Here is a 25625-nt window from a genome sequence, read left to right on the forward strand (position 1 = left end):
TGAACTCTTCATCACTGTTGCAACTTTCTGTAAACTTCTTCAGGTTGCTGAACTGATCAAAACACTTCACGTCATCAATTTGCATCCCCTTATCGGTCAGGTACTTGATACAAGGTTCCACATCACTCCAATTCGGTGTCTCACTCAGGGTAATCCACCTGAAACAAGTGAACTCTTCCAGGGGTCTAAGCCACATCTTCAAATATTCTAAGCATCTGGTGTACATATTATTTACTTCAGCACAGAATTTGTCACACTCTTCATCAATTCCTTCCATGCGCTTTTGTGCCAGTAGTCCCTTAACTTTCAGGGACATAAAGTTGTGAGTCTTGCGTTCAAGAAGGATAGTCTGAACCGAGTTCAAACTGTTCAGCACTTCCACAACAGAATTGCTTTCCCTTTCGATTTCTTGGATGTAAGTTTGGAATACACTCATGAGTGAATGCATGTGCCAGAGGTAAATCTCACTTAATTCATACTCAAAAAATGTCTTAAGCACTATGGGTGGTTTGTCCTGTGACAGAAAGAATGACTTCAAGGCCGGAAACATCTGTATCAGCCTTGTAATGCCTGGAAATAATGACAGCCATCGTGTCTTGCTATGAGAAAGCAGCTTTATTTTTCACAGAGATGTAAGTACCAGGTCTACATACCATGCACTCAGCTTCCCATTCGTCTCTACCACTTCGAAAACACGGGAACTTCGTCTTTAGTTCTGCAGTGAATATACACTTTCGTTTTGGCATTGTGTTTGCTCCTAGGATCAGGGGCAGCCGGGGTCTCCACGTGCTGGGCCTGCCACAAGCCAAGCTCAGTGGCTCCCATTGGCTGGGAAAAGCTCCAATTGGGAGCTGTCGGAGCCAGCACCTGCAAGTCCTGCCCCCACAGCTCTGATTGGGCAGGTATTTTGCAGTGATCCACCACACTGCTGTGTCTCATCACAAATGGGGAGCTGAGCGCCACACAGCACGCCCCAGCCCCAGGAGCTCCGATCCACTTGCAGGCAAGGCAGCCCGATGCCCATCGCAGCCAGAGCTCCGATCCCTCTGCACGCTCCTGCCTTTTTTACACTGCCCTCCCCTTCTCCCCCACCACAGTCAGTGTTTCTTGGTGACTCCCCGGAGCAGCTCCCCCAGCGCTGCCCCCCACCTGTGCAGCGACGCATGGTACTCCCAGCTTTGCCGGCATCCCTGGCTTACCTTAGAGCGGGCTCCGGCGACTGCTGCTGCTCCCTGACTCTTCGGCTCTGTTTAAGAGCCGAGCTGCCCGAGCGCTACCGGCTTCGGGCAGCCCCCATGCCTCTGGACCCCGAGCCGCCGGCCGGGCACTTCCCCTCCCGGGCTCCAGCTGCTCTGCTCCGGCGGCGCAGGGTCCAGAGGCATGGGGGCTGCCTGAAGCCCGTAGCGCTCAGGCAGCTCGGCTCTTAAACAGAGCCAAAGAGTCAGGGGAGGAGCAGAGCAGCCGCGGGAGGGGAAGTGCCCGGACGGTATTTTTCCCAGACATGTTCAGCTTTTTGGCAATTCCCCCCGGACGGGGGTTTGATTACCAAAAAGCCGGACATGTCCGGGAAAACCGGATGTATGGTAACCCTAGCCAGGGCACCTCTGAGAGGCAATACTTCCCCACTCACAAGCACAGAGTCTAAGTGTAGAAAAGAAACTTTTAATGAAAGGAGGGAAGTCACCTGACATTAGGGAAAATGCCACAAACAGGATTCATAATAATAAAGCTGAGCAGGATACCCACCCCAGAGTGCGTGGGGCAGTGCCTTCTGCCGCAGGTTCTTGAGATTTATAACCAAAAGTTCCTTTTCTGTGCCCCTCTCTGCTCCCTCACCATACCCCACTCTCAGTGGTTATCCTTGGTCAGTGAGGACCCAGGGGTCAGAGGTGCATCTGTGTGTGTTCCCCTCCCAACAGGGGAAGAAGGCACCTTGCTTATTCTGCCATCTGAGAACTTGCTGTGGCTGGCTGCCCCACCAGCTGCTCGTTCCGCTCCAATGACCGCCTGGCCAGCCGCTCATTCGGTTGCTGGCCACCACCTGCCTCTCTGCTGTGACCTCTGCAGGTCAGTCTCTTGAGGTTCCATCCAGCTCTTAGTGATTTTCAGCTCTGAGGCTAGGCAGAGATCCTGTCCCACCACAAGTTATTGTCAGCTCTTTTAAGCACTTAAAATAACCAAAGAGTCCTAATAGGAGCCCATTTAACTCTATCTTTGAACAGTGGAGGAGAACAGGTTAAACCAGACCAGGATCCCTTAGGGAAAGTCCAAACCTCCTGGCTGGGACACCTGTCCGGGACATCGCGGGTAAAATGAGGGTCCGGCTGTAGAATCTTGCCTGTATGCTCGGGGTTCTGCTGATCGCCATATTTGGGGTCGGGAAGGAATTTTCCTCCAGGGTAGATTGGCAGAGGCCCTGGAGGTTTTTCGCCTTCCTCCGCAGCATAGGACAGGGGTCGCAGGCTGGAAGATTCTGTTGTGGGTGGGTCAGCTTTTGTGGCCTGCATCATGCGGGAGGTCAGACTAGATGACCATATTGGTCCCTTCTGACCTTAAAGTCTATGAGTCTATGAGTCTATGAGACATCTGTCCCTGCCCCTCTCTTTTTCACAGGAGTCTGGAATTCAAGCCCCTGGCTTAACAAGGTCCTTTCAGCTGAGGGTGACCCCCTCATTTGGGACAGGTTAAGCACAGTTCTGCTCCCCTTTACTCAGACAATAAGGACAACAACATTGATAACATTTCACTACCCCTGCATTCAGTACTAAAGTAATTTGTAACCCAGCACCAGCCAAAGTTGATCACTTCTGCTAGACACCTACGCAGAGTAGGTATGTTCATGTAAATCCAGTTTGCTCCTGAAGTCTCTTTCCCTCCCCAACTAGCTGTCAGGGGAGAGTTCATTCAGACCCTGCTTACACATGTCACTAACAGTTATTTAATTCTATAATATCCCTAAATGGCAGATAAACAGTTTCTCATTTTACAAATAAGGCAAAGGGAGACTTATTTTTCCCCAGAGCCACATAAGGTGTTTTTTTTTTTGTTTTGTTTTTGTTTTTAAACAGAGCTGGGAATAGAACCTAGGTTTCCTGAACCTCTAGGCATGTAAGTCAGCCACAAGGCCATCCTTTTTTCTAATATGGTATGTTCGGCAAATTTGAGCTACCTCGTATACAGTTTCAGAGTGGTAGCCGTGTTAGTCTGTATCAGCAAAAACAATGAGGAGTCCTTGTGGCACCTTAGAGACTAACAAATTTATTTGGGCATAAGCTTTCGTGGGCTAAAACCCACTTCATCAGATGCATGGAGTGGAAAATACAGGAGCAGGTATAAATACATGAAAGGATGGGGGTTGCAAAATTCTGACAGATGCTCTTAAAATAATGTCCCTGGCAAATGATCACCCACTTCCTGACTAGTGAGATACTACTGTAAGGCTATTGGTGGGCTTTTTCTACAAATTTTCAGACTAACTGGATACATGACCATTATAAGCCATCATCATACAGTTTTCAGGACAGTGCACACTTTTTAAAGCCAAGGAGTACAATGGATTGCCTCTTCTTTCCAGTAGAGGGCAGTATGCACATACCTAGAGAAGATGGCCTAGTATTTGAAATGCAAGCAAATTATGCAAAACGGTGTGTGACTCCAATGGGTGGGATGATCTAAAGAGGTCAACAGTAGACTAAATGAACACCAGTTTTGTAGCCACATTTGCAGCAGACAACAGTGAAAGAGGGAGGCCAGGCTTGGATTGTGATATAACTGCAGAACAATTACATTTTAAACCTTGGGTACCTTCAGCTGCCAAACTAAATACATGTGGCCAGAATGGTTAACTTCTTTATAGGAAATTAATACGCAGAAATGGCCTATGTGATACCCCATCACCTAATATTTAAGTAAGTGCTTTCTTATTAAGGACATATAATATTTAAGGAAAAGGAAAAGACCACCATCCTACCCAACATACCTGCTCTTTTAAGCATGCTATTAATTCCACCTGCCTTTTTACTTAAACCTTCAACCCCTCCCTTCTCCACAAAAGAATGAGGGTAACTCTTACACTCATTAGTTTTAATATACTTTGTATTTATTAGTGTCTGAAGGACTCCAAAGAGCTTTACATTAACTACAGGTCAGATGCTGCAACCACTACCAAGGTAAGTCAATATGACCATTCATGGATGTAAGCACTTTGGCTCAGATCCTCAAAGGTATTCAGGAATCTGACTCTCAGTTGAAATCAATGGGAGTTAGATTCCTGAATACCGTTGAGGATCTGGGCCTGTGCCCCTTAGATAAACATTTGCAGTCAGCTCTAGTGGATGGGGAACAAGACTAACAAACTGCATGCCAGTGAGAGAAGGGGAATTTTGGCTAATGGCTTCTGTTAAATGTTCAGGCTAATGACCTGAACTGTTAAACTTGAGGTACTCTTTATAAAGTCTCTTTTGAAAGTCCTCCAAGCTATAAGCTTTATGAGTGTGAGTTTATCTACCCAGGGAGGATGTAGAACTGAGTTGTCCCGGACAAGATTTGAACTTAGGTTTTCAGGAGTCCTACTAGGCATTTCTAAACTGATACACAGGGCTCTCTCTTATAGCATTTATACTGTTTGTTAAGCAGTTCTGCAACCTTATTCTGTATATTTATTACCCTTCATGTGGAATTGTTCTTCATGAGTTCCTTGTTTGAACCTAATTTGTAGATTATGGTGGAGATTTTCAAAACTGCCTTAGATATTTGGACATCCAACTTGCATTAAAATTAATGAGACTTTGGCATCCAGAAAGTGGTTTTGAACGTTTCAGTCAATACTTTTTAAACTCTTTACTAGTGTAACCCTTCTGCCAGGCCGAGTTGATAGCAGCAAGGGCCGGGTTCAGTACATAGGGGTCCCCTCCCAACAGCGTAACACAAAACCAGCTCGAGCCCCCACCCAGTGACCTGGGAAAATCTTACACACACCCCTGGGCACCTCAAAGAGGCAATACTTCCCCTCTCACAAGCACAGAGTCTCGGTGTAGCAGAAAATGTTTAATAACATGAGGTAAACGACATAGCATTAAATTGGGAAAACACCACAACTAGAGTTCATAGACCAAACCACGAGCGAAGACCCACCCCAGCAAATTGGGCCGTGTCCTTTCCCGTTGGTTCTTGAAACCAGCAACCCAAAAATCACCCAAAGTCCCAAAAGTCCAACACCCCCAAAGTCTCTTGGGTCCAGCAACCCAAGAATCACCAAAGTCCCAAAAGTCCAACAACCCCCAAAGTCTCTGTCCCTGGTCAGTGCAGCCCCAGAGTTCAAAGGGGGGCGCGCAGGGTGTTAAGGGGCACCTTACATGATCCGAGGCCGACCGGCCGCCTCTCCATGGGGTTCTGCCGCAGCCTTCACCACGAGCCAGTCCACTTCCACCAGCCATCCCGTGAGCTGCTCCTGCCGTCCCATGAACTGCTCTGCTCTACCAGCTGCTCCGCTCCGCTCACCAACCCGTGAGCCGCTCCAGCCGTCCCCACAAACGGCTCTGCTCCGCTCCGCTCGCCGTTCCTTGGGCCACTCCAACCGTCCCCGCAAGGCTCCACTCTGCTAGCTGCTCCTCCAGCCGTCCCCGCAAACTGCTCCGCCAGCCACTTAGCAATATAGCTTCACTCTCCACCACTAGTTAACACAGCACTCAGTGATCTCAGCTCTTAGTAACTTTAGCTCTTTTGTGATTTCAGCTAGTAGTAGAGTAGCCCCAGTGCTGGTGCACTATTGGCCCAAAGTGAATTCAGCTCAGCAGCCTGTAACTAGACTCCTAATGGAATCAAAGTGAGCTCTGGCATTCAACAGTGGAGAGAGGAGGAGGTGCAATTGGTGTTTCAGGCTTACAAAAGGGGCCCACACCACCAGGTACAAATATCTACCCCCAACCTCTCTCAATTCACTAGGTTTTGTAACCCATGCACCTTGTCAAGCGAGTGCTACTTAGTTAATGGTGAGTCCTTCTGTTATACAACAGTTCCACTGGCCTTGATTCACAGAATCAGGGTAACAAAACTTTATTCTTTCTGCCCCAATAACAGAGAAACTGGGGATCCCACACCAGCCAAAGTAACCACGTTCAGTTGCTGTTGTCTCATGCCAGGCGGGTGGGTGTGCCTATGCAAACAAGATCAGCCCCTGGAATTCTTTTCCACACTCGCCATAATTCACCACCAGATGTCAGGGTAGAGCTCATCCTGACTCTGCTTACACTAGTGTGACAAAATGATCAGCTTTATTAGTCCCTTTCATTTTGAAAACTTTAATCAGGTCACCTTAAAGTCTCAGCAAGAATCAGATCAATTCACTTAATCATTCTTTAGAATAGATTTTTGTTCTGATTTTAGATTTCCAAACTAAAGGAAGAGAGGTACAGACAGACACAAAAAGGTGTCCATTTGCCCCCTCATCCCCAATCATCTAGGTTGACATTAAAAACAAAAGTAATTATTCCTATATTTGACTCATTACCTGATTTCATGCAAAAATTTACAAAGTTAAAGCTTTTTCTTGGCTTTTATTTTTGTAGCATGAGCCTCTTTCAAAGAGTTATTAGTTTTAAAGGATCACCCCCATCCCCATCTATTTAGACCCCAAATTCTCAAAAATCTCCTAGTAACAAGCATTTTGGGTTGCTGGGGATGTCAATTTCCAAAGCCATATTTGATCTATTACCTTATTATCCCAGAACTTGTTTACCCTAGAATCCTATCAGAGAGTGTGTTTACTAGATATCCATTTAGATTTTCCACAGTTCCAACAAATATTCTCCCAAAACAGCTTTATCCCACTAAACTTTTAGACATTCTAAGATCAGATACGCTATGCCAGGGATCGGCAACCTTTGGCACACGGCTCGCCAGGGTAAGCCCCCTGGCGGGCCGGGCTTGTTTGTCTACCTGCCACGTCTGCAGGTTCAGCCGATCGCGGCTCCCACTAGCCGCGGTTCACCGCTCCAGGCCAATGGGGGCTGCGGGAAGTGGCGCGGGATGAGGGATGTGCTGGCCGCTGCTTCCTGCAGCCCCCATTGGCCTGGAGCAGTGAACCGCAGCCAGTGGGAGCCGCGATTGGCTGAACCTGCGTACGCGTCAGGTAAACAAACCGGCCCGGCCCACCAGGGGGCTTACCCTTGCAGGCCGTGTGCCACAGGTTGCCGATCCCTGCTCTATGCCCTTTATATAGTTTCCTTTTAACAGCTATAAAGTGACTGACAGAAAACCTGAGAAATGCTTGGTTGGAGCAGAGCCCTTGAGTACAACTGTGAGACCAGAGTAGACCATTTGCTAATGGTGGTGGGAAAGTATTGGCACTTACTGTATCTGTTAAACATAGACTGCACAAGACACTAGAAAATGGACCACAGGGAGCAATCCAGCACAGGCAGGGAGATGGTCTGGACAGTCAGAATTTTCCATCTCTAACTATTATGATTCTATGAAAAATGGGCTAAATTCTCAATTACATTAAAGCCTCTTTATGCTGCTCTGGCAGCAGGTGAAAATGGCCTGCTGAGAAGAACATCTTGCACAGGGGGCCTACCCAGTTAGCATAAGGGCTCTATGCCAATCTTGCTCTTAGCACTTGGTATTGGAAATATACTGGGGCTAGGTGAAAGAGAGAGAGGGAAGGAGGGAATGGGTGGGCCAGAACACACTGCACTACAGCTGTCCTCTTCTTCCCAGGACCCATGGGGAGTAGAGCATAAGTGTCAGCCACCCTGGAACTGCTCTAACTCACACTGGGAGCCTTGTGCCAATAAATACAAGGCACTGAACAGCCTCAAAAATACAGGGAGCACAAATGTGGCTTAAGTCCACTTTTCCTCTCTCTCTGCTCTGTCCCTGCCCTAAGGGCAGGAGCAGAGGAACAAAGAACTGGGCCCTGGGCCTTTTCTTGTGTTGGAGGTGGAAGGAAAGAATTCATTTACTGAAACTGTTGCAAAGTAACTCTTCCCAAGTTGTTTAGATAAAATAAAGATTTGCCTTGGTTTTGTTTCATTGGTTAGGTACTTGCTATGTGAAATAGTACATTTTTATTTGTGCAGCACCTTCCATTCAAAATGCACCCAACAATACTTTACAGAATCAGATCATCCAAGACATGAGACTGAATACAGTAAATGACAGATAACGGTAGTGCAAAGGTACAGTGAGTACAGCTCCTGCAGTACTGACCCCTGCAAAATTCTCCATGAGAGTCTTGTCTGCATGAAGGATAGTGGGATTGGTTCCTGAATGGTGACTAAATTAAAGCATTCAGTCATTAGGCCAATAACCAAGAGAGGCAGACAAACTAAGAGGCACAGGCAAGAGAGAAATGATATGTTTTAAGACGAAGTCTATTAGCATAGGTTAGTTAGCAAAAGATTGATTACTTTTAAGTAGGGCTTGGTTTTAAGTTTTGTTACCTTGTTGGGTAACAGATTGCTACACTTTGGTAGAACTTTAGCTTACGGGTAGGTTAGCCTTTCTGGAATGTCTTTCAGCACTATAAAGGGGTCCTTAGTGCTGCATGAGACAAGGGTCACAGCATAGTACTAGATAGGATGAAGGGCATTTTAAGTAAGAGGTCTGTTAATGGAAACCAGGTTTAATAGGATGCCTAGCTACTGGAGGGGTTACAGAACAGTCAATACCATCAAGGGGGGGAAAAAAAGAGGACAAATACACATTTTGCAATCACATTCATCTAAATAGTCAGTAAAAGCAGTTGATGGGGATTAAGCCAGGTGACTCCCAAAGTCAACACAGTCTATGTGACTGAACTGCCACACATCAGCTAGAAAGTGTAGCATCTATTACTGTCCTAGCTATTCGTTATCAAAAGGAGTTCAGACACAGGTGAAGAGCAATTAGTAGCATGAAAGGACTTCTTTTGGAGAAGAGACTCTGAACACTGGGACTCAAGTTTAGAGAGGAGATGAATAAGACTACAAAAATCTACAAAATAATGACTGGTGTAGAGAAGATGAACAGGAAATTCCTATTTATCCTGTCTCACATTATAAGAGCAAAGGGACACGATATGAAACTGAAAGGCAACAAATTCAAAACTAATAAAAGGAAAGCTTTTCTTGCACAACGCATTATTAATCTGTGGAGTTCATTGCCACAAGATATCATTGAAGCAAAAAGTTTAGTGTGAGGATATGGTACAGTTTCTTCAAATCTATAGCAGGAAGCTAGGTCCTTGTTCAGTATTAGAAGGAAGTGACTCAGTGCTTCTTTACTATTGTCAAATGATATGATGTCATAAAGTGACTCATTTTGAATCAGCATAAATAAGAGGAAAAGTGCCATAGTTCAACCATCCTCAAGTCTTTTAATGGAATAACCTTGAATTTCATGTGGTCGATACAGTCCTCATAGGGAGTCTTATAAAGGCCATGAGTAAGTCTATATTGGGGCACCTTTGTATTTGACTAGATATTTTAACTTTGTGTCCTAAGTGTGTGACAGAAAAGCCTTTTGAAAATTAACTTTATCAATGTTTGTTGGTACAGTTCATATAATAGGATCCTGGATCAAACCTCTGTTAGTAAGATCAGGATTAGAAACGTCATTGTTCAACTCCCATTCTGTCTGAACACAATTTGCTTCTCAAATTATAAATCAGGGGCAAGACACAGTACTATTGTGTAGGCAACTCCATAGCTTGGTTCTGGAATGTTTCCTAGAGTCAGAAGAGAATTGTCCTCATTTCATTTAAAAAGACAACCATTAAGCAGGCTAGGTCCACATTTGATCCATTAGAATTAAAAAACCCACCACCCTGGGTTATTTTTTATAGCAAAAACACGGGAGCATGCAGTATCATGGATTTCAAATTAAGGCACAGGGGACAACTGTAACAGCAATCACTAATGTCACCAGTGCTAATTAGGGAGGATTAAATACTTAGTCATATAGGAATAATATATCTACTGCATATCCCTCTAAAACATATATGTACACAGTGTAAGCTCATTGAATCAGAAAGCTCAATTGTGCCTTTAAGGAATATTTCTGCCTTGGGGAGTATGTGTGCAAAGCCACACCATGTCAAGAGAGCTCTGATTCCTCCCGCAGTCCCTGGCTGACAGGTGGAGAGGACCTATTGCTACACCGTTTCAAAGGGCACAGGATACTCCTGCTCCATAGAGGTGATAGGGATTCTGACAGAGCCAAGGGAGAGTGTCACTTTCACATTCCCAACCCCCAAACGCTCTCAGAATCGGCCAGAATCCAGCCCACAGAAGGTAGCTGGGATGGGTTCCCCCCAGGATGCCACCTGGAACTGGGGTACCACTGAGCCCTCTGACTCACCAGCCTGGGCTCCCTCTCACACTGTGCTGCTGTGACAAGGTGTAGATCGCTCCCGGTCCTACACTTCCACCAGCATTCACACAGGCAGGGACACACTCAGATGGAGTTGCTTGCAGGCTTTGGCCAGCCACTCCATAAACCAACAATAGAGAAGCTGCAGCCAAAATAACCTCCAGCTTCCCAGCCTAAGACCCCAGAGTTGTACCATCCTGCCCTAGTTAAAACCCCGACCAGTATGAATGTATTACTCAGTTTGTCTCTCCCCCACTGTGGAGAGGAATATGCAACAAACCTGTGTTAACCAAGCTGAGATTTTCCCCCAGACACTTCACTCAAAGGTACACTGGATAAAGCAAAAATAAGATCAAGCAAAATAGATAAAGCAAAAATAAGTTTATTAACTACAAAAAGATAGATTGTAAGTGATTGTAAGTAAGGCTATGATAAGTCACAGAGGTCGTGGAAGTCACGGAATTGGTGATTTCCAGCGACCTCCGTGACTTCAGCGGTGTGGAGTTGCAGGGTCTCTTGCCGCCCATGGGGACTGATAACTGCGGGGTACCCCCGCCACCTCTGGCAGCCCCCACAGCTCTCAGCCGCTGCAGGCGGCAGGGAACCCCCTAGCTCCCAGCCACCCAGCGGTGGTGGGGAACCCCCGAGCTCCGAGCTGCAGCAGGGTAACCCTCGAGCTCCCAGCTACGGCAGGCCCCTGGAGGTGTGGGCGGCAGGGGTACCCCACAGCTCCTGCCCCTGTGGGCGGTGGGGGCACCCCACAGCTCCCAGCCCCCAAAGGTGACATGGAAGCCAGAAGCACCCCACAACTCCCAGCCCCCATGGGCAGCAGGGCACCCTCGGAGATGTAGGGGTACCCCATAGCCCCCAGTTGCTGCAGGCAGCTCCTAGCCGCTGCACAGCTGCCCCGCTTCAGGTGGTGTGGGGACCCGCAGATCCCGATTTTGTCCCTGATATTTTTAGTAAAAGTCACGGACAGGTCACGGCTTCCATGAATTTTTCTTTTTTGCCCGTGAGCTGTCCGTGACTTTTACTAAAAATATCTGTGACAAAATCTTAGCCTTAATTATAAGTGATAGCAAACAGATCAAAGCAGATTACCTAGTAAATAAATAAAACCACAAACTAAGCCTAAAATACTAGAAAGATTGGATATGAATTAGCAATTCCTCACCATGACTGATGATACAAGCAGGCTTGCAGATTCTCAAGGCACAAGCTGCACTTGCTTTGCAGGTTGGGCTCCCCACCCCCATTCCAAGTTGTTTTTGTTCAGAGCTTCTCTCGGGTGTTTGAGTTGTGAGGGAGTGAAGAACCACAGATGATGTCACTCCCTGCCTTGTATAGCTTTTCCATATGACAGGAACCCTTTGTTTCAAACTTGGTTCCCAGATCAGTTTGTGGAAAAATACAGGTACCCAAAATGGAGTTCAGAGTCATGTGGTCTGGTCACATGCCCTTACAGAGTCATAGCAGCCATTACTTACAGGCTGTCTGGAGCATTCTCAGGAAGGCTCACCAGGTGGGGGATAAGCTTCTCCTAAGGCCTATTGTTTTCCCTAATGGCCCATTACCCTGAATAGGCCCTTCACAACCAGCTGTCTAGGCTGGAAGCATTTTTCCTAGTGGGTGTTACCAAGGTGTAACCACATTTGAAATACAGATACATAGTCAATATTTATAACTTCAGATACAAAAATGATACATGCACACAAATAGGATAACCATACTCAGCAAATTATAACTTTTCCAATGACACCTGAGAAGATATGAATATGGGGTGTAGTGTCACAGTTGCAATAGATAGACCTCTTCTATTGCTTACTGGCAGGGGAGCTGCCGAGAGGATTTACAGCTTATTCCATTCAGATTCACAGAATCTCCATTCACACCGCCCACTATCCTAGGCTACTTTACCCTTAACTGAATCACACAGTCTCCTTGGGCCAGCCAAGTCATTGTTACATTCTTGCTGGATTTCAGATGACAGAAGCATCTGCAGCAGAGAAAGAGATGAGGCAATATCCTATTCACATAGTTCACCTGTGACACTGGGCTTTCTGCCCCCTGCACAATGTGCTGATGAAAGCAGCACACTGAGAGGCCCTTTGTAATTATACCCACTCAGTCATCACATACACACACTCACTGTATTGTCATGAGTAGGTACCAGAGATCTTACAAACAAGGAAAGACTATAAAGCAGCACTTAATTTTGCTCCTTTAATTACTAGGATTGTGAATGAAGCAATGCATCCCCCAGGGTGTGTGTCATGCTGGGACATCCTTCTGCCTCTGCAGGGCCGTGTACTGCAATCATTTGAGAAATAGGGATGATATATCAGCATGGTACACACCCTTGTCTTCCTTATTGCAATCCAATCTCTTGATATGTATATGGGCCCCACAAACCATAGAATCTGAGCTCCTCAGAAACAATGTATGAAGTATTGCCAACCCCAAATGTTCAAACACCATGAGTCAGGCTCACCAAAAATCATAAGATTGGCTTTAAAATCATGAGATTATGTAAACATAATAGATTTGGTGTTCTTTTTATTAGCCTTCTGCTTTTTGAGTCTTTAGGGTGCACATTTTGAAGCTTTTTCCATAGCCACAAGGGCTAGAAACTTACTTTTTCTTTAAGAATGAATGCTGAAATCATCACGTATCCACTTGATGCCAGGACCTGGAGGAAAACAATAATTATCATGAGACTCATGACAAAATCATGAGAATTGGCAACATGTGTATATAATCTTATAGCTGTTTGGGAGAAGGAAGAATAATCCCTGTTTTACAAAGGGAGACTAGAGGTGGAAAGATTAAATTGACCAAGGCCACACAAGGCGTAAGTGACAGAGGAACTCAAGCAAACCAGGAAGGGGAAATTCAGTAAAGATGGTCTTCATCGTGTGTATTCATCAGTCCCATGGACAACACAATCACAAGTTTCAGATCCCGTGTCTCAGGTTTAAGCAATCAGAGATCTCCAGTATTTAATTTCTTCAAGCAAGCAATACCATAAATCTAAAATAGGCCCTCTTCACAGAGTGGAAACCAACCAAAATCTCAAGTCCTACCCTTTTCTTCAGGAGATATTGACAAAATCCAAAAAGTTTTTAAACACTGAGAATACCTAGTTTCCAATTATTCAGCTGTCAAACTGTCCCCCAGCAGTGAACTTATTGTTCTTTTAAAATATTCTAGTCTGGTTTTCTTGGGAGCATAACAGGCCCATCTGCCTCTGGACCCGGTCAGATAACCCTTGCCTCCCTAGTCTGGAACTCCATGGCTCTCTGACTTAACCACCCTTCTGACTATTCTTGGCTTCAGTTAGGTGATAGACCCTTTTGCACACAGCTGAGTTCAGTGCAAACCACCAGATCATCTTTGAAAATCAGGTTCACGATGTGCAGGCTTAGGGAAGAAAATGCTTTACAATAAACAGACGTGTTCTTTGTATTGAGGCTTACACTTGAGCCACGCTAACCTGTTTTTCTTATGTTTTCTTGTCAACTTAACTTTTTGTCAAAGAAAAGAAGTGGGTGAGGTTTACATTTGGGAGCAGCAAAGAACTGGGCAGGGTAAAGAGTTTTTGAAAGAAATACAACCTGCCCAAACATGAAGATGTTCATTTCTGAAGCAAACCTGTTTGGCAAATGTTTGGTTTTAATGTAATCTATACTTTGTCCACCCTATAAGAAAATTAAATATAGTTTTTCAGCCTTTGATTTTCTTGAAGTGAGAAGGAATATCTAGAACTGTCAGTCTCAACTCTGGCCAAGATTTTAAAAAATATCTCTTAAGTAAGTGGCCTGCTTTTCAAAAGTGCTGAGCGCCCACTGACTTCATTTGTCTTTGTGGGTGCTCAGTATTTCTGAAAATCAGGCCACTTATTCAGGCACCTAAATAAGAACGTTCAAGGAGGATTTTCAGGAGTGATTTAGGAGGGCAAAACCTATTGATTTTCAATGAGACTTCTGCTCCTAAGTCAGCTGGGCTCTTCTGAAAATCCACTCCAGAAACCTTACTTTAGACATCCACTTTTACAAATCTCAGCCCTTATTTCTAGTTAAGGGGAAAGAGGATTGACTCAAGAGCTTTGCTTGCTTCCTAAACCAGTGGGGAAAATATTGCATAAGATGATATTCTAGCTCTCTGACTAGCAGGATTGTTTTTGAACCTCAGCCTCCAGTAGTTCAATTATTTGCTTTCCCTCTCAATCGCTGAGAGGAAAGTTCTTCCCAGAGTTTAAATATTAAATCTACTGAGGGAAACCTCATCATACTGGAATGTTACAGTATACTGCATACAGACAGAAGGGTATGGGCTCAGCATAGTTAGTGCAAACAAATTCTGATTTTCAAGTGCTGCTGCCTATGTTCACTTGCCCTGAGTATATCTACAGTTTTGTTGGAGATTTTAGACATCTACTGTGAATAGCAATAGCCTAATAAGAATGGAGACATCAGAATCTTTTGCCAAGTGGCTGCAACTTTGGGCTCCCTTTCTTGGCAGCAATGACAAGGGAGGAAAAACACAGCCATCCGTAGGCATTGCAAACTTTTTTCCCTTTTGATGCCCAAATCTAGAGTATCCTAACATGTCCCAGATTTGATCCAGCCCATGTAAACCTAAGAGGTCCTATCAGATCTGTATTATTCCAAGGCACACAGCCATTTCAAGGCCTAACTAGAGGCAAAGGGAAGTATTACCTCATTTCCCAGACTGTGCGGGTTTGGGAGAATCCTAATTTTCCTCCTGCTGCAAGGAATATAATTTCTGCTGATAGGACCATCTGCCACAGAAGCAGCTAGCATTAATTTTAGCTGATGAACCCCACAAGCAACCAGCTCTCAATCCATTCTAAGGTGTCCAGTTTGCAATGGAGCAGGAGGCAAAGGAGAAGGCCTGCTTTCACCTTGTCCTTCTTTTCCTCCTGTAAGATGACCCCAGTGCTTGTTAGAGGCACTGGGATTGATCGAAGGCAGCCTTCTTAACAAGGGAGGGCTGCCATTAGCTGGCAGGTGCACAATGCCCCCTGAAGGGCTATGGGCACCTTCCATTCACTCACCCTGCAAGTGGCTGGCTGTGATGGATGTTCCTGCTTCTGTTTTGCCTTATAAATGGGGACTTCTGTGAAACTTATATTTATCATACTATCTTTCATAGTGTTTGGAAACAAAAACAACAAAGGGAACACACCATATCAGATAATCTTCCCATGCTTTAAAAACGTTACAGGAGGGAGAACAAGAGAGCAACCTGCTAAGTGGACAGAGCTGGTCAGACATTTGAGTTGAAAAAGTTTTCCACTGCAAAATGTTACTTTGACAAAACAAAAAAATGTCAACAGAATTTCTCACAAAAAAAATTCAAAACAAATATTCAGAAACATTTTGAAATTTCATTTCAAAACTTTTTTTGCATGTTTATATTTTTATTTTTACATTATTTCATGACTTAGTAGTAGTAGTGCACAAGGTGACATATGTTAGATCATAACATGAACAAGTAATTTTGTTCTAAAAACTACTGTAGTCATGACATATTACAAAAAAGTTGAAATTTTTTAAAATTTATATTATTTTATTTTTAAAATCATTAACAGTAGCTGCTACTTAGTACAAATCATATCTTACATCCTATTTTCTAGATCCTGTTTGTGTTGTAATGAATGCTTATCTTCCTTTCTTCTTCAAAGGATCAAACAGTTTCATTAGAACACAAACAGGAATACTAGAAAATAAAAGAACAAAGTTTTGATTTAAACTTAGTAGCAGGTGCCCTTAATGAATTCAAAATAAAATAGAATATTCTCAATTATTATGTCAATGACATCTTGTCATATTCTGATGTGACCTGACAATGATGATGTGTCATGTTATGCACTACTACTATTAACATGTCATGCAATAATGTAAAAATAATAAATATAAAAATGAAAAAAAATCAAAATGAATATTGTACTTCGAAACAATTTCAAAATTTTTAAATCACATTTTTTTGAATGGTCACTTTTGTGGGAAATTCAAAAAATATTTGTTTTCATGGAATGAAAAATTTAGGAATGTTGAAATTTCCCATGTAAGGGAAATTCTGAGTTTTCATCAGCTCTAATTGGGACATATTGAATCAGTTATAGTGCACTATGGTAAATAAGGAAAGGTTGCAAAGATGTAAGCTGGACAAACTCTACAGTACATGCTCTTCAGATTTTAGAGGGGCTTTTGGAACTGTATTAACAGAAACCATGACTTAATTATAAGCAGTTAAAACTATAGTTTTCACTTTCAAATCTTCAATGGATAAACCTCAAGCTACAGTTAGTTTGCTACCTATAATATTTTGATCAATTTAAAGCTGCTATTCTTAGAGTGAGATAGGCCTGGAATAATTTTCCCTAGACATGCACATAAACTGTAGGACACTGGAAACCATAGTAGAAAACTGCCTTTATTTTGTGAAATTGCTATTTTTCCTCTTTACTTTGTGGCACATACCATATCCATGTAATTGTGAACCATCTATGTAAGCTCTGTGTAAACTCAAAAGCTTGTGTCCTTCACCAACAGAAGTTGGTCCAATAAAATATATCCCTCACCCACCTTGTCTCTCTAATATCCTGGGTCCAAAATAGCTGCATCAGCACTGCACACAACAAAGGTAAGTGTAATACAGTCAAGGAAATTCAGAAGCTAGGACGGTTCCAGCATTTTCAGTAAGAGGAGCTAGAAGAGAAACCAAGAGAAGCATGAAGCTGACAGCATGGTCAGTTTTAGGGCCATCAAACAGAATTGTTGTCCGAGAGGCATAGACAAGTCTGTAGTAGTTTGGAGTGGGGATGCAACATTTACCTGGCTGCTCCATGGATTATTGATAATCAGATCATTTTCTACAACATACCTTTTACAAATGTAACAGAATTTATTGGCAAATCTGGAAAACCATGAAGATAGTAGATTAGTTTATACATAATCTTACCCTGAGTAGCAAAATAATCTCTTTTCCATGTCATTTTAATTAAATATACAGTACATTTACAACCAGCAATAGACTCATTAAAATGTGAGGTATTTCCATTCTTTTAAAAATACAATATTTTACAGTAAAGTGCATAATAAAATGTCTTAAATGTAAACTAGTTAACTGACATTCATTACTTGTGTTACTGTTTACATATTTACACTGTGGTTGATTTTATAGTGTGTAGTGTTTTGAATACAAGTATACATTACATAAAGAACACGAGGCTGTATTAAAATAAAATCCAGTGAAGCAGCCTTTGTTAGTCCATGTCAGTATCTTCTCTGTAGTCGTGATAGAGTGTCAGCTGACATACTCCGATACCTTCGCATGGCTAATGGAGGGTCCACAGAAGGGGAGGATGCAGATTGCTGAATGTTCTATGACAAATTGAAGAATAATGCTTTTATATGTGTAACATACTGCTGGGGATACCCAGAGCTGTGAGCTACTGTGTTATCCCTCTGCCTCAGCAAGAGCGAGTTTTGCTGGCTATTAGACTGTGTGTCAGCTGCAAGCTAAACCAGTCTGTCTTCCTCCTGGCAAACTCCTCAAGGCTCTCCCAGCCCAAACCTCGCCTAGTAAGTAGCAATCAGTGAACTCCAGCCCCTGAGCTCCTCCGAGATGTTTCTCTGCAATGCGCAGTCCCTACACTGTGCATTCACAGAAGATATTAAGTTTGCTGGTCTGTTAAAGAGTCAATCACACTTTATTAATTTCACTGGGGTAAATACAACCCTTCAAACACAGCACTGAATTGGTTTATAGTAAAAGTAAAACAAGTGAACTAACAAAAGAGCATGGATTATGTGATACCAAATAAAAGAGATAAAGGTAGAGGTAGTTTCAAGCATCTAAAAGAGAAAACACACATCTAAAAGTCTAAAACTTAATCTAGCAAGATACAGTCTTTGTTCAAGATGGTTTCTCTGACCCCCAGTCTCCTTTCCAGCCTTTTACTGGCTGACCTAGTCAGGATCTATCACAAAGATTAAATCACTTAGTTTCTTTGTCTCCTTAAGGTGAAGGATCAAGATGGAGTCTCTTTCTGTTCCTTATATCCCCAAAAAGGTTGTTTTTGTTTTAAAAGATAGGGAGGCCTCCTGGGGATTCAGTCTTCTATCTCTCTGGAGTGCAGGAGCTCTGTTAATTCTCTGTCTCCCAAGTTCAAGATCAGGATAACACACTGGTTTAGCTTGATAGCTTTGTTTACTGCTAATATGCAAATTGAAGTAAACCCACATGCCTTTGTCTAGGACAGATCTGTTTATCACCTTCACCTAGGCTAAGCTCTCTTGTCTTAAACAGGTTCTAGTAACATCATACAGAGGGAATTCATAATTTCACATATAAGATTAACATATGCATCTTAGAAATAATATTAATGACCAGTGTATTGCTAGCATTCATATGATACCTCACAAGGCATATTTTGTACAAATATTAATGCAGTAGTGTGTAAGGTGTGAATACAGGGGTGCCTAGGGTCACAAAATGACAATTTATATTTTATGATGTTTAACATAAAACCAAATTTGACAATATCATGTGATCTTCTATTTTCAGCTACATAAAAAATTGTGTCCCTATATCTTGAATTGGGACTTGAGTCTGCAAGGTGCTGAGCCTTTCCTCTGAGGTACTGAATGCCCCCCTCTCTCACTGACATCCATGGGAATTGAAGCAGATAGAACTCTCCCACGGACTTCTATAGAGCCGGAGTCAAACTGTAAACTCTTTGAAACAGGAAATATGCCTTATTATATAGTTTGTATACAAAACCACACTAGTATCCTTGGTAATAATCCCTCTGGTACAGGAGAGGGGAATCTGACTTTTCAAATTCCACACATACTATCATGGCTAGAAGGAATGGAGGCAGTTGAAGTGTTCTGCCTTCTTTTACCGTCTTACTTCTGGTATCATTGGATCAGTAGAGGTACGAGGGCTTCCACAGGCACTGCTTTCAGAGATTTTCACTGTTATGCTGTACAACTGTTGCAACTCCCACTAGTGGGAATGTATAGAGGCCTCTTGAAGAATGAGTAACTTCTTTCAGTCCAAATTTTTCTTTACACTCATTATACATTTTTTGGGTAATAGAACTGGGTGTGAAATATACAGTCATCTGTCTATATTTTTTCTCAATATACATGTAGAGTAAAATAACAGAGAATACTGAATCACACATGACATTTTTTGAATAACAGAGTGATAAGTTGAAGTGTAAAATCTATGCTTAAGATACTCACTAGCCTATACAATCCTATATATACCTGAAACTGGTATTGTATTGGTTATATTATATTAAATAAACCAAACTATATAAAACAGGAAATATAAATACTGAAAAAAGAAATATAATGCAGATTAGTTGTAGAACATGAAATGATCTCTGCAGGTCATGAAAATATTTCATTACACAATTGATTATCCTTCAGGTCACAATACAGCACATCTTTTTTTCCCTTACATTATTAGGAAAAAACAACTAATTAAGGGCCTTATTTAGCTCATATGAGCCAGCAAAGCAACTGTTCTTTGGAAACTTTGTAGGCTTTGTGGAAACTGCTCCAGATTCCAGAAGAGGAATGCTACATTATATTCTCACCTAAAGCCAAGCTTTTCTAAAGCTGACGGGCCAGATACTCAGCTGGTGTAAATGTATACTCAACCTAGCTCCATTGACTTCAAAGCCTGATATAAAATCCTAACAATACACTTAACATTTAGGGCATACAGCTCATTAATTTATTCTGTTAGGCGCTGAGGGTCTCAAATCCAGGTCTGCAAGGTTGCTGAGCAAGAACCACCTCTGCGACACTGCACAGAAGGATCAGATGAACGAACTGTACCTAATGCCCAGCTAATGCCCTGCCTGCTAATTCGCAGAGTCAGGTGACTAACAGCAGAATACTGATTGGACACCACTGGGTACATTGGCGCTGATTTTTCATTTTTCCAGTGGGTGTCCCACACTGGCTCCACCCCCGGGCTCCACCCCCACTCCACCTCTTCCCGCCCCTGATCCTCCCCCCAAGACACCCTCCTTTGAGCACCTCCCACCCACTGCTTGCTCCTTTTTGCCTCCTCCTACCTTAAGGGAAGTGAGGGAGGGAGGGGGCAGAGAGGAGCCAATGGCAGGGCAGCCCTGCTCAACAGCTGATGGGCAGGACAGCCTTGCTCAATAGTTGAGGGGAGGGGCAGCCCTGCTCAACAGCTGAAGGGTGGGGCAGCCCCTCTGAAGAGCTGCTGGGAGCATAGGGCCAGCCACTGAACAGCTGATTGGTGGCCAAGCCCAGAGCCACCGGAGCAGCAGCTCCGGCCAGCCCCATGGGTGCTGAGCACCCCCTATTTTTTCTCTGTGGGTGCTTGAGCCCCTGAGCACCCACAGAGTCGGCGCCTATGACTGGGTATAAAGTTTCCTGTTCCCGTCCTACCCCTTGTCTGAGCAACTAGTTGCTAGACCTGTTGCTGCCTAGACCCCTGAGATCAAGTCCCTGCTTCTTTGTTCGGCTCCTAATCCTTTTTCCTATCACCATGCCTAGTCCATGCTCCCACTACCAGGCCCTGCTCCTTCTTCCTGGTTCCTACTTCCTTGCACTGATGCCAACTGCTGATTCCATTTTTGACCCTGGGTGTGACTTCTGACTCTGATTCCAGCTTAATCCTTGGCATGGCTTCTGATTCTGGCTTTGATCTTTGGTGCGACTCCCGAGTGCAATCCCAACTCCACCTCTGGCTCTGACCACTAGGTCAGACAGCCCGGTTACGAACACTATCCCACGCAAATGACACTCTGAAATTCTAGCAACTCAGTTAATCCTAAAACAAACCAATGTCAATACCTACTAAGTCAGAAAACAGTAAATTTAAATGCTTACCAAAGGAGAGATTATCTGTAAAACACTTGACGTGGATAGGTTTTTGGCAATGGTTTCTTGGACATCTAAAAAGAGTACAAAACTATGATGCAACAATTATATAAAACACATGCTAGAACAAAAACATGAACAACAGTCAACAAGTCAGTACCAACCTTCCTAAAGACTGTGGAAAATACAATTTAACTGCAATTTAACAAGTAAACTATTTTTCTTTGGCCTGAGGGAGGTTGAAACATCAACTTTATTTGTATTTTTAAAATTTGGAATTGTAAATTAAACATGTAGCATCTAAAAAGAAATCCAAATCTGAAAAAGAGAAGGCCAGTTCCTCAGAGATGGGATATAAAAAACAAAAACAAAAACAAAAAAACCCCCACTCAGAACGAGTTATCCATTTACATGGCCATGTTGAAGGCACACTGTCTTGTAGGTTTAGTCCCAGATTTAGGTTTTCTGTAAAACAAAACAATAAAGGGAGCGGAGATGGCGAAGGTTTAACAAAACCGTGGCATCTCTGTCAAGAATGCTTTTTTTGCCAGCTAAACCTGGCCAGAAAGTTGTCACCTTTTCTTTCAGATATATTTGACATAGTGATCCATGTCTTTGTCACCTCCGGAATAGATTACTGCAACACATTCTATATAGAATTACATAACTTGGAGCTAAGACCACTTGGAAACGTCAGGTGGTGATGGATGTTCGTACCCATACTGCAAAGTGGCTGGATTCTGGCTGTAAATTGTCTTGGGATAATTCCTCTTGTGGAGATGAACGCCTTGCTGAGGTAAAGCTGGCAGAGTCGACTTCTGCACCAGCCACCCTCCCCTGCCTCTATTGTAGGGGTCCATCAGGGGAGGGAAAGGGCATAATGCGGACGGTGCTGGGACCTGTCAGCTACTTTACCTACCACCAGTGTGGGTAGACTCAGAATTAGGGAGCCAGATCTGATGGCTACCCCCTTGTTACACCTAGTGGAGCTTAGATAAAAAGGGGAATTGAGCCCACGGTGTCTGATAAATTTGGAATACAATGTGCAGTAGTTAATTGCACACTAGCAATGTTTTACTTTAGTTTTTGTAATTGTATGGTTTGCAGTCATTACTTTTACATTTCTTTCATTGTTCCCTTAATATTTCTTGTTGGACTTTTCTTTTTTACTTTCTAGTTTTCTTTACTTTTTCTCCATTTTAATTATTTTCTGTCTGTTGCTTTGCTATCTTCTTTAGTTTCACTGTCTCCTGTCTCTTTTCTATCTGCCTCTATGTGTGTGTGTCTCTCTCTTTTCCCTTTACAGTTCATAGAATATTTTCTTTTCCACTTTTCTGTGTTTCTCATTTAATATCTCCTTCTGCCTAATCCAGAGGACATCATACCAAAACTGCTTCTTAAAACAGAGAAGTCTGAACTGCTGTTTTTCTGGGATCAGTGACTCTGTGCTACAGCTAAGCAGATTCCCAGTGGTTGCAAGGTTCCTCTCCTCTGCTTTTGCCACTGCTATGGGAAAGGGGAAACCTGAATTCCTTTTCAGAAGTTGTATTGATATGTCATTCAGGCTACCATATCATGTGGGACCAGTCAGCATACACAAGTTTAACAGGGGGACAAATCCAAATCCAAAAATCTTACTTAGGCTAGGTCTACACTACCCGCCTGAATGGGCGGGTAGAAATCGACCTCTCGGGGATCGATTTATCGCGTCCTGTCGGGACGCGACGATCGATCCCCGAATCGACGCTCTTACTCCACCAGCGAAGGTGGGAGTAAGCGCCGTCGACGGGAAGCCGCAGAGGTCGATTTTGCCGCCGTCCCTACAGCAGGGTAAGTCGGCTGCGATACGTCGAATTCAGCAACAGGACGGAGCAGATGCACCTATAGGTCTTTATAGCTACATCGTTTATGTTTTTATATGTCACACAAACCATTATTTAAAATGTAAGTTATTACTATGTTAATACTATATATCAGGGATCGGCAACCTTTGGCACGCAGCTCGCCAGGGTAAGCTGGTTTGTTTACCTGCCGCGTCCGCAAGTTCAGCCGATCGCGGCTCCCACTGGCCGCTCTAGGCCAATGGGGGCGGCGGGAAGCAGCGGCTAGCACATCCCTCTGCCCACGCCGCTTCCCGCAGCCCCCATTGGCCTGGGATGGTGAACCACGGCCAGTGGGAGCCGCAATCGGCTGAACCTGCAGACGTGGCAGGTAAACAAACCGGCCCGGCCCGCCAGGGTAAGTACCCTGGCGAGCAGCGTGCCAAAGGTTGCCAATCCCTGCTATATATTGTACTTACTCTGCAACCTTTGATTGAGACGATCAAGTGACTGAAGAATCTTCTGTTCTTCTAGTGACAGTGCACTCATGCCTCGAAGCTGGGCCTTGTTAAGCACCATGGTTTGTCCAGGTGGTTGCACTGTTTCCATAGCAGCCAGGATTTCACCTTCTGTAACTGATGTACCTGCTAGATTTTCTGCCAGCAAAAACTGGGCAGTGCTTTCTGAAACTAAAGATTTTACAGAGCTGGTCACAGTCTGAACTTTTTCAAATTAGAATATTTTATAACATCTAGACCTATTGCTCATTTTCATGGATATACTGCACACAAAAATCCACATTAAAACAATATTAATGTTGCAAAGTCATGCATTCAAAGTTAAGAAATGCCAGAATTAAGGTTGCCTGTGCTCCTAATATGGGGCAGAGGAAGATAGCTGGTGGAGGAGCCAGTCCTACCAGCTTTACGACCAGCTAATAGTGACATACTGTGCCTGTACACATAGCTGTCATATACTTAAAAAAATACAACACTAGAGGAATAGAGACTTTATTTTTTTCATGATGCTCTTCTAAATCCACCAATCAGATATAAGTGATATTGTGCTGTGCTGTATTAACTTTTAGTGGAAAAATCTTTATTTCCAGCCAACAGACCATACTTTCTGATTCAGAATCATTGATGCTACAAGGCAACAGCTGATGTATAGTGCAACTATTTTATCTATAACAAAGAATGGAACTGAAATGAACTACTGTACCTTCATCAGAATTAGGGATGCCACTCACAGTTTGCACTGGCTCAAATGCACATTGAAATGGACTTAGCTGGACAGTATGTACTGTATTCTGTAAAAATTGATCACTTTATCAGAATAATATTTAAATATTATTTAAAATAATCTTAACATTTCTGGAGCTTTTTAATGTTTTAGTTAAGATATTTATGTTACTGAAGTTTACAGGCTGTGTGTTTTCAAGTTCAAAAGCTATTTTGAAAAATATGAGCAATTAATAAAGCTTTTTTAAAGCACACAAAAATGTCTATATACCTTTGTGTATATTGTGGTTTCTAAGCAACAGCCTGCACTGGAAACATGTGGAGAGGATCCACAGTAGCAAGAGACCCTAGAGGCATTCTGGTTGACTTTTGTTTTACACTTTTACTAGATTGTACTCACATAGTTTCGTATTTTTATAGTCTCTTTATTGTCAGCATTGGCAATTTTTAAATCAAGATTAGATGTTTTTTCTAATTGACAGTGTATACAGGAATTACTTCAGTGAAGCTCTACAACCTGTGTTTTGCAGGAGGTCAAACTAGATAATCACAACAATCCCTTCTGGTCTTAGAATCTATTAATCTCTCCCAAATGTGCATTTTGTAAAATCCTCTAATGACTGATTTTGTTTTTATTAACACTTTTATTTATTCATTTATTTTACAAATATTAAAAAACAAGGAGCCCAGCGACTATTAGAAATTTTATTTAAAAGTTCTAATCAAAACTCTGAGCATTTTTATATGCCTATCTGTCTAATGCATTTAGCTCTGACATTAATGGCAAGTAGCCTGGTGCCAATAACAGCATCCATGATGTCAACCATATGAGATGACCCTAAACTAAATCACATTCCAGTAAGATGTCACTACCACTACAAGTTTTTACAGCCACAGTAATATTTAATTCTGCTATGTATACTTTATATATACAAAATGATGAAAACAAAATGTTTTTATGCAAAGGAAACATTTATATTTGGAATAAACAATGATGATTAATGAATCTCATAACAGCTGTATGCCTTCTATAAAGATATTTGATAACATTTGGTCTATGTATTTCTGGTGATTGGTTTATAGCAGTAAACCCCCCAAAGAAAATAATACATCTGTTGTAAGGAAAGATAAAGTAGTTCACTGTGACAATAGTTAAAAACTCTTGAGAATGTGCAGAGAAACTGTTTTTATGTTTGCAGCAATGTTGGACTTTCTCATTCATTTTCAATGGAAGATTCTTGGGACTTGGGACTTTCCTTTTTAGTTTCCTGAAAGTGCTTGTTATTTTTCACTGGTGATGTAATCTG

General features: G+C 42.9%; 1 protein-coding gene across 1 annotated transcript in view; it reads right to left on the reverse strand.

The window, feature by feature from the left end:
• Window positions 1–17654: 17654 nt before the first annotated feature.
• CEP126 (centrosomal protein 126) overlaps window positions 17655–25625 on the reverse strand; it is a 65872-nt gene continuing 57901 nt past the window's right edge. The window contains exons 9-12 of the mRNA XM_065423737.1: window positions 24299–24386; window positions 23557–23766; window positions 21267–21331; window positions 17655–17762 (exon numbers count right to left, since the gene is read on the reverse strand). Of these exons, the coding sequence (XP_065279809.1) occupies window positions 17655–17762; window positions 21267–21331; window positions 23557–23766; window positions 24299–24386 (471 nt within the window). The remainder of the gene's footprint in view (window positions 17763–21266; window positions 21332–23556; window positions 23767–24298; window positions 24387–25625) is intronic.

This window comes from Emys orbicularis, chromosome 1 (assembly GCF_028017835.1).
Source record: "Emys orbicularis isolate rEmyOrb1 chromosome 1, rEmyOrb1.hap1, whole genome shotgun sequence".
NCBI lineage: Eukaryota > Metazoa > Chordata > Testudines > Emydidae > Emys > Emys orbicularis.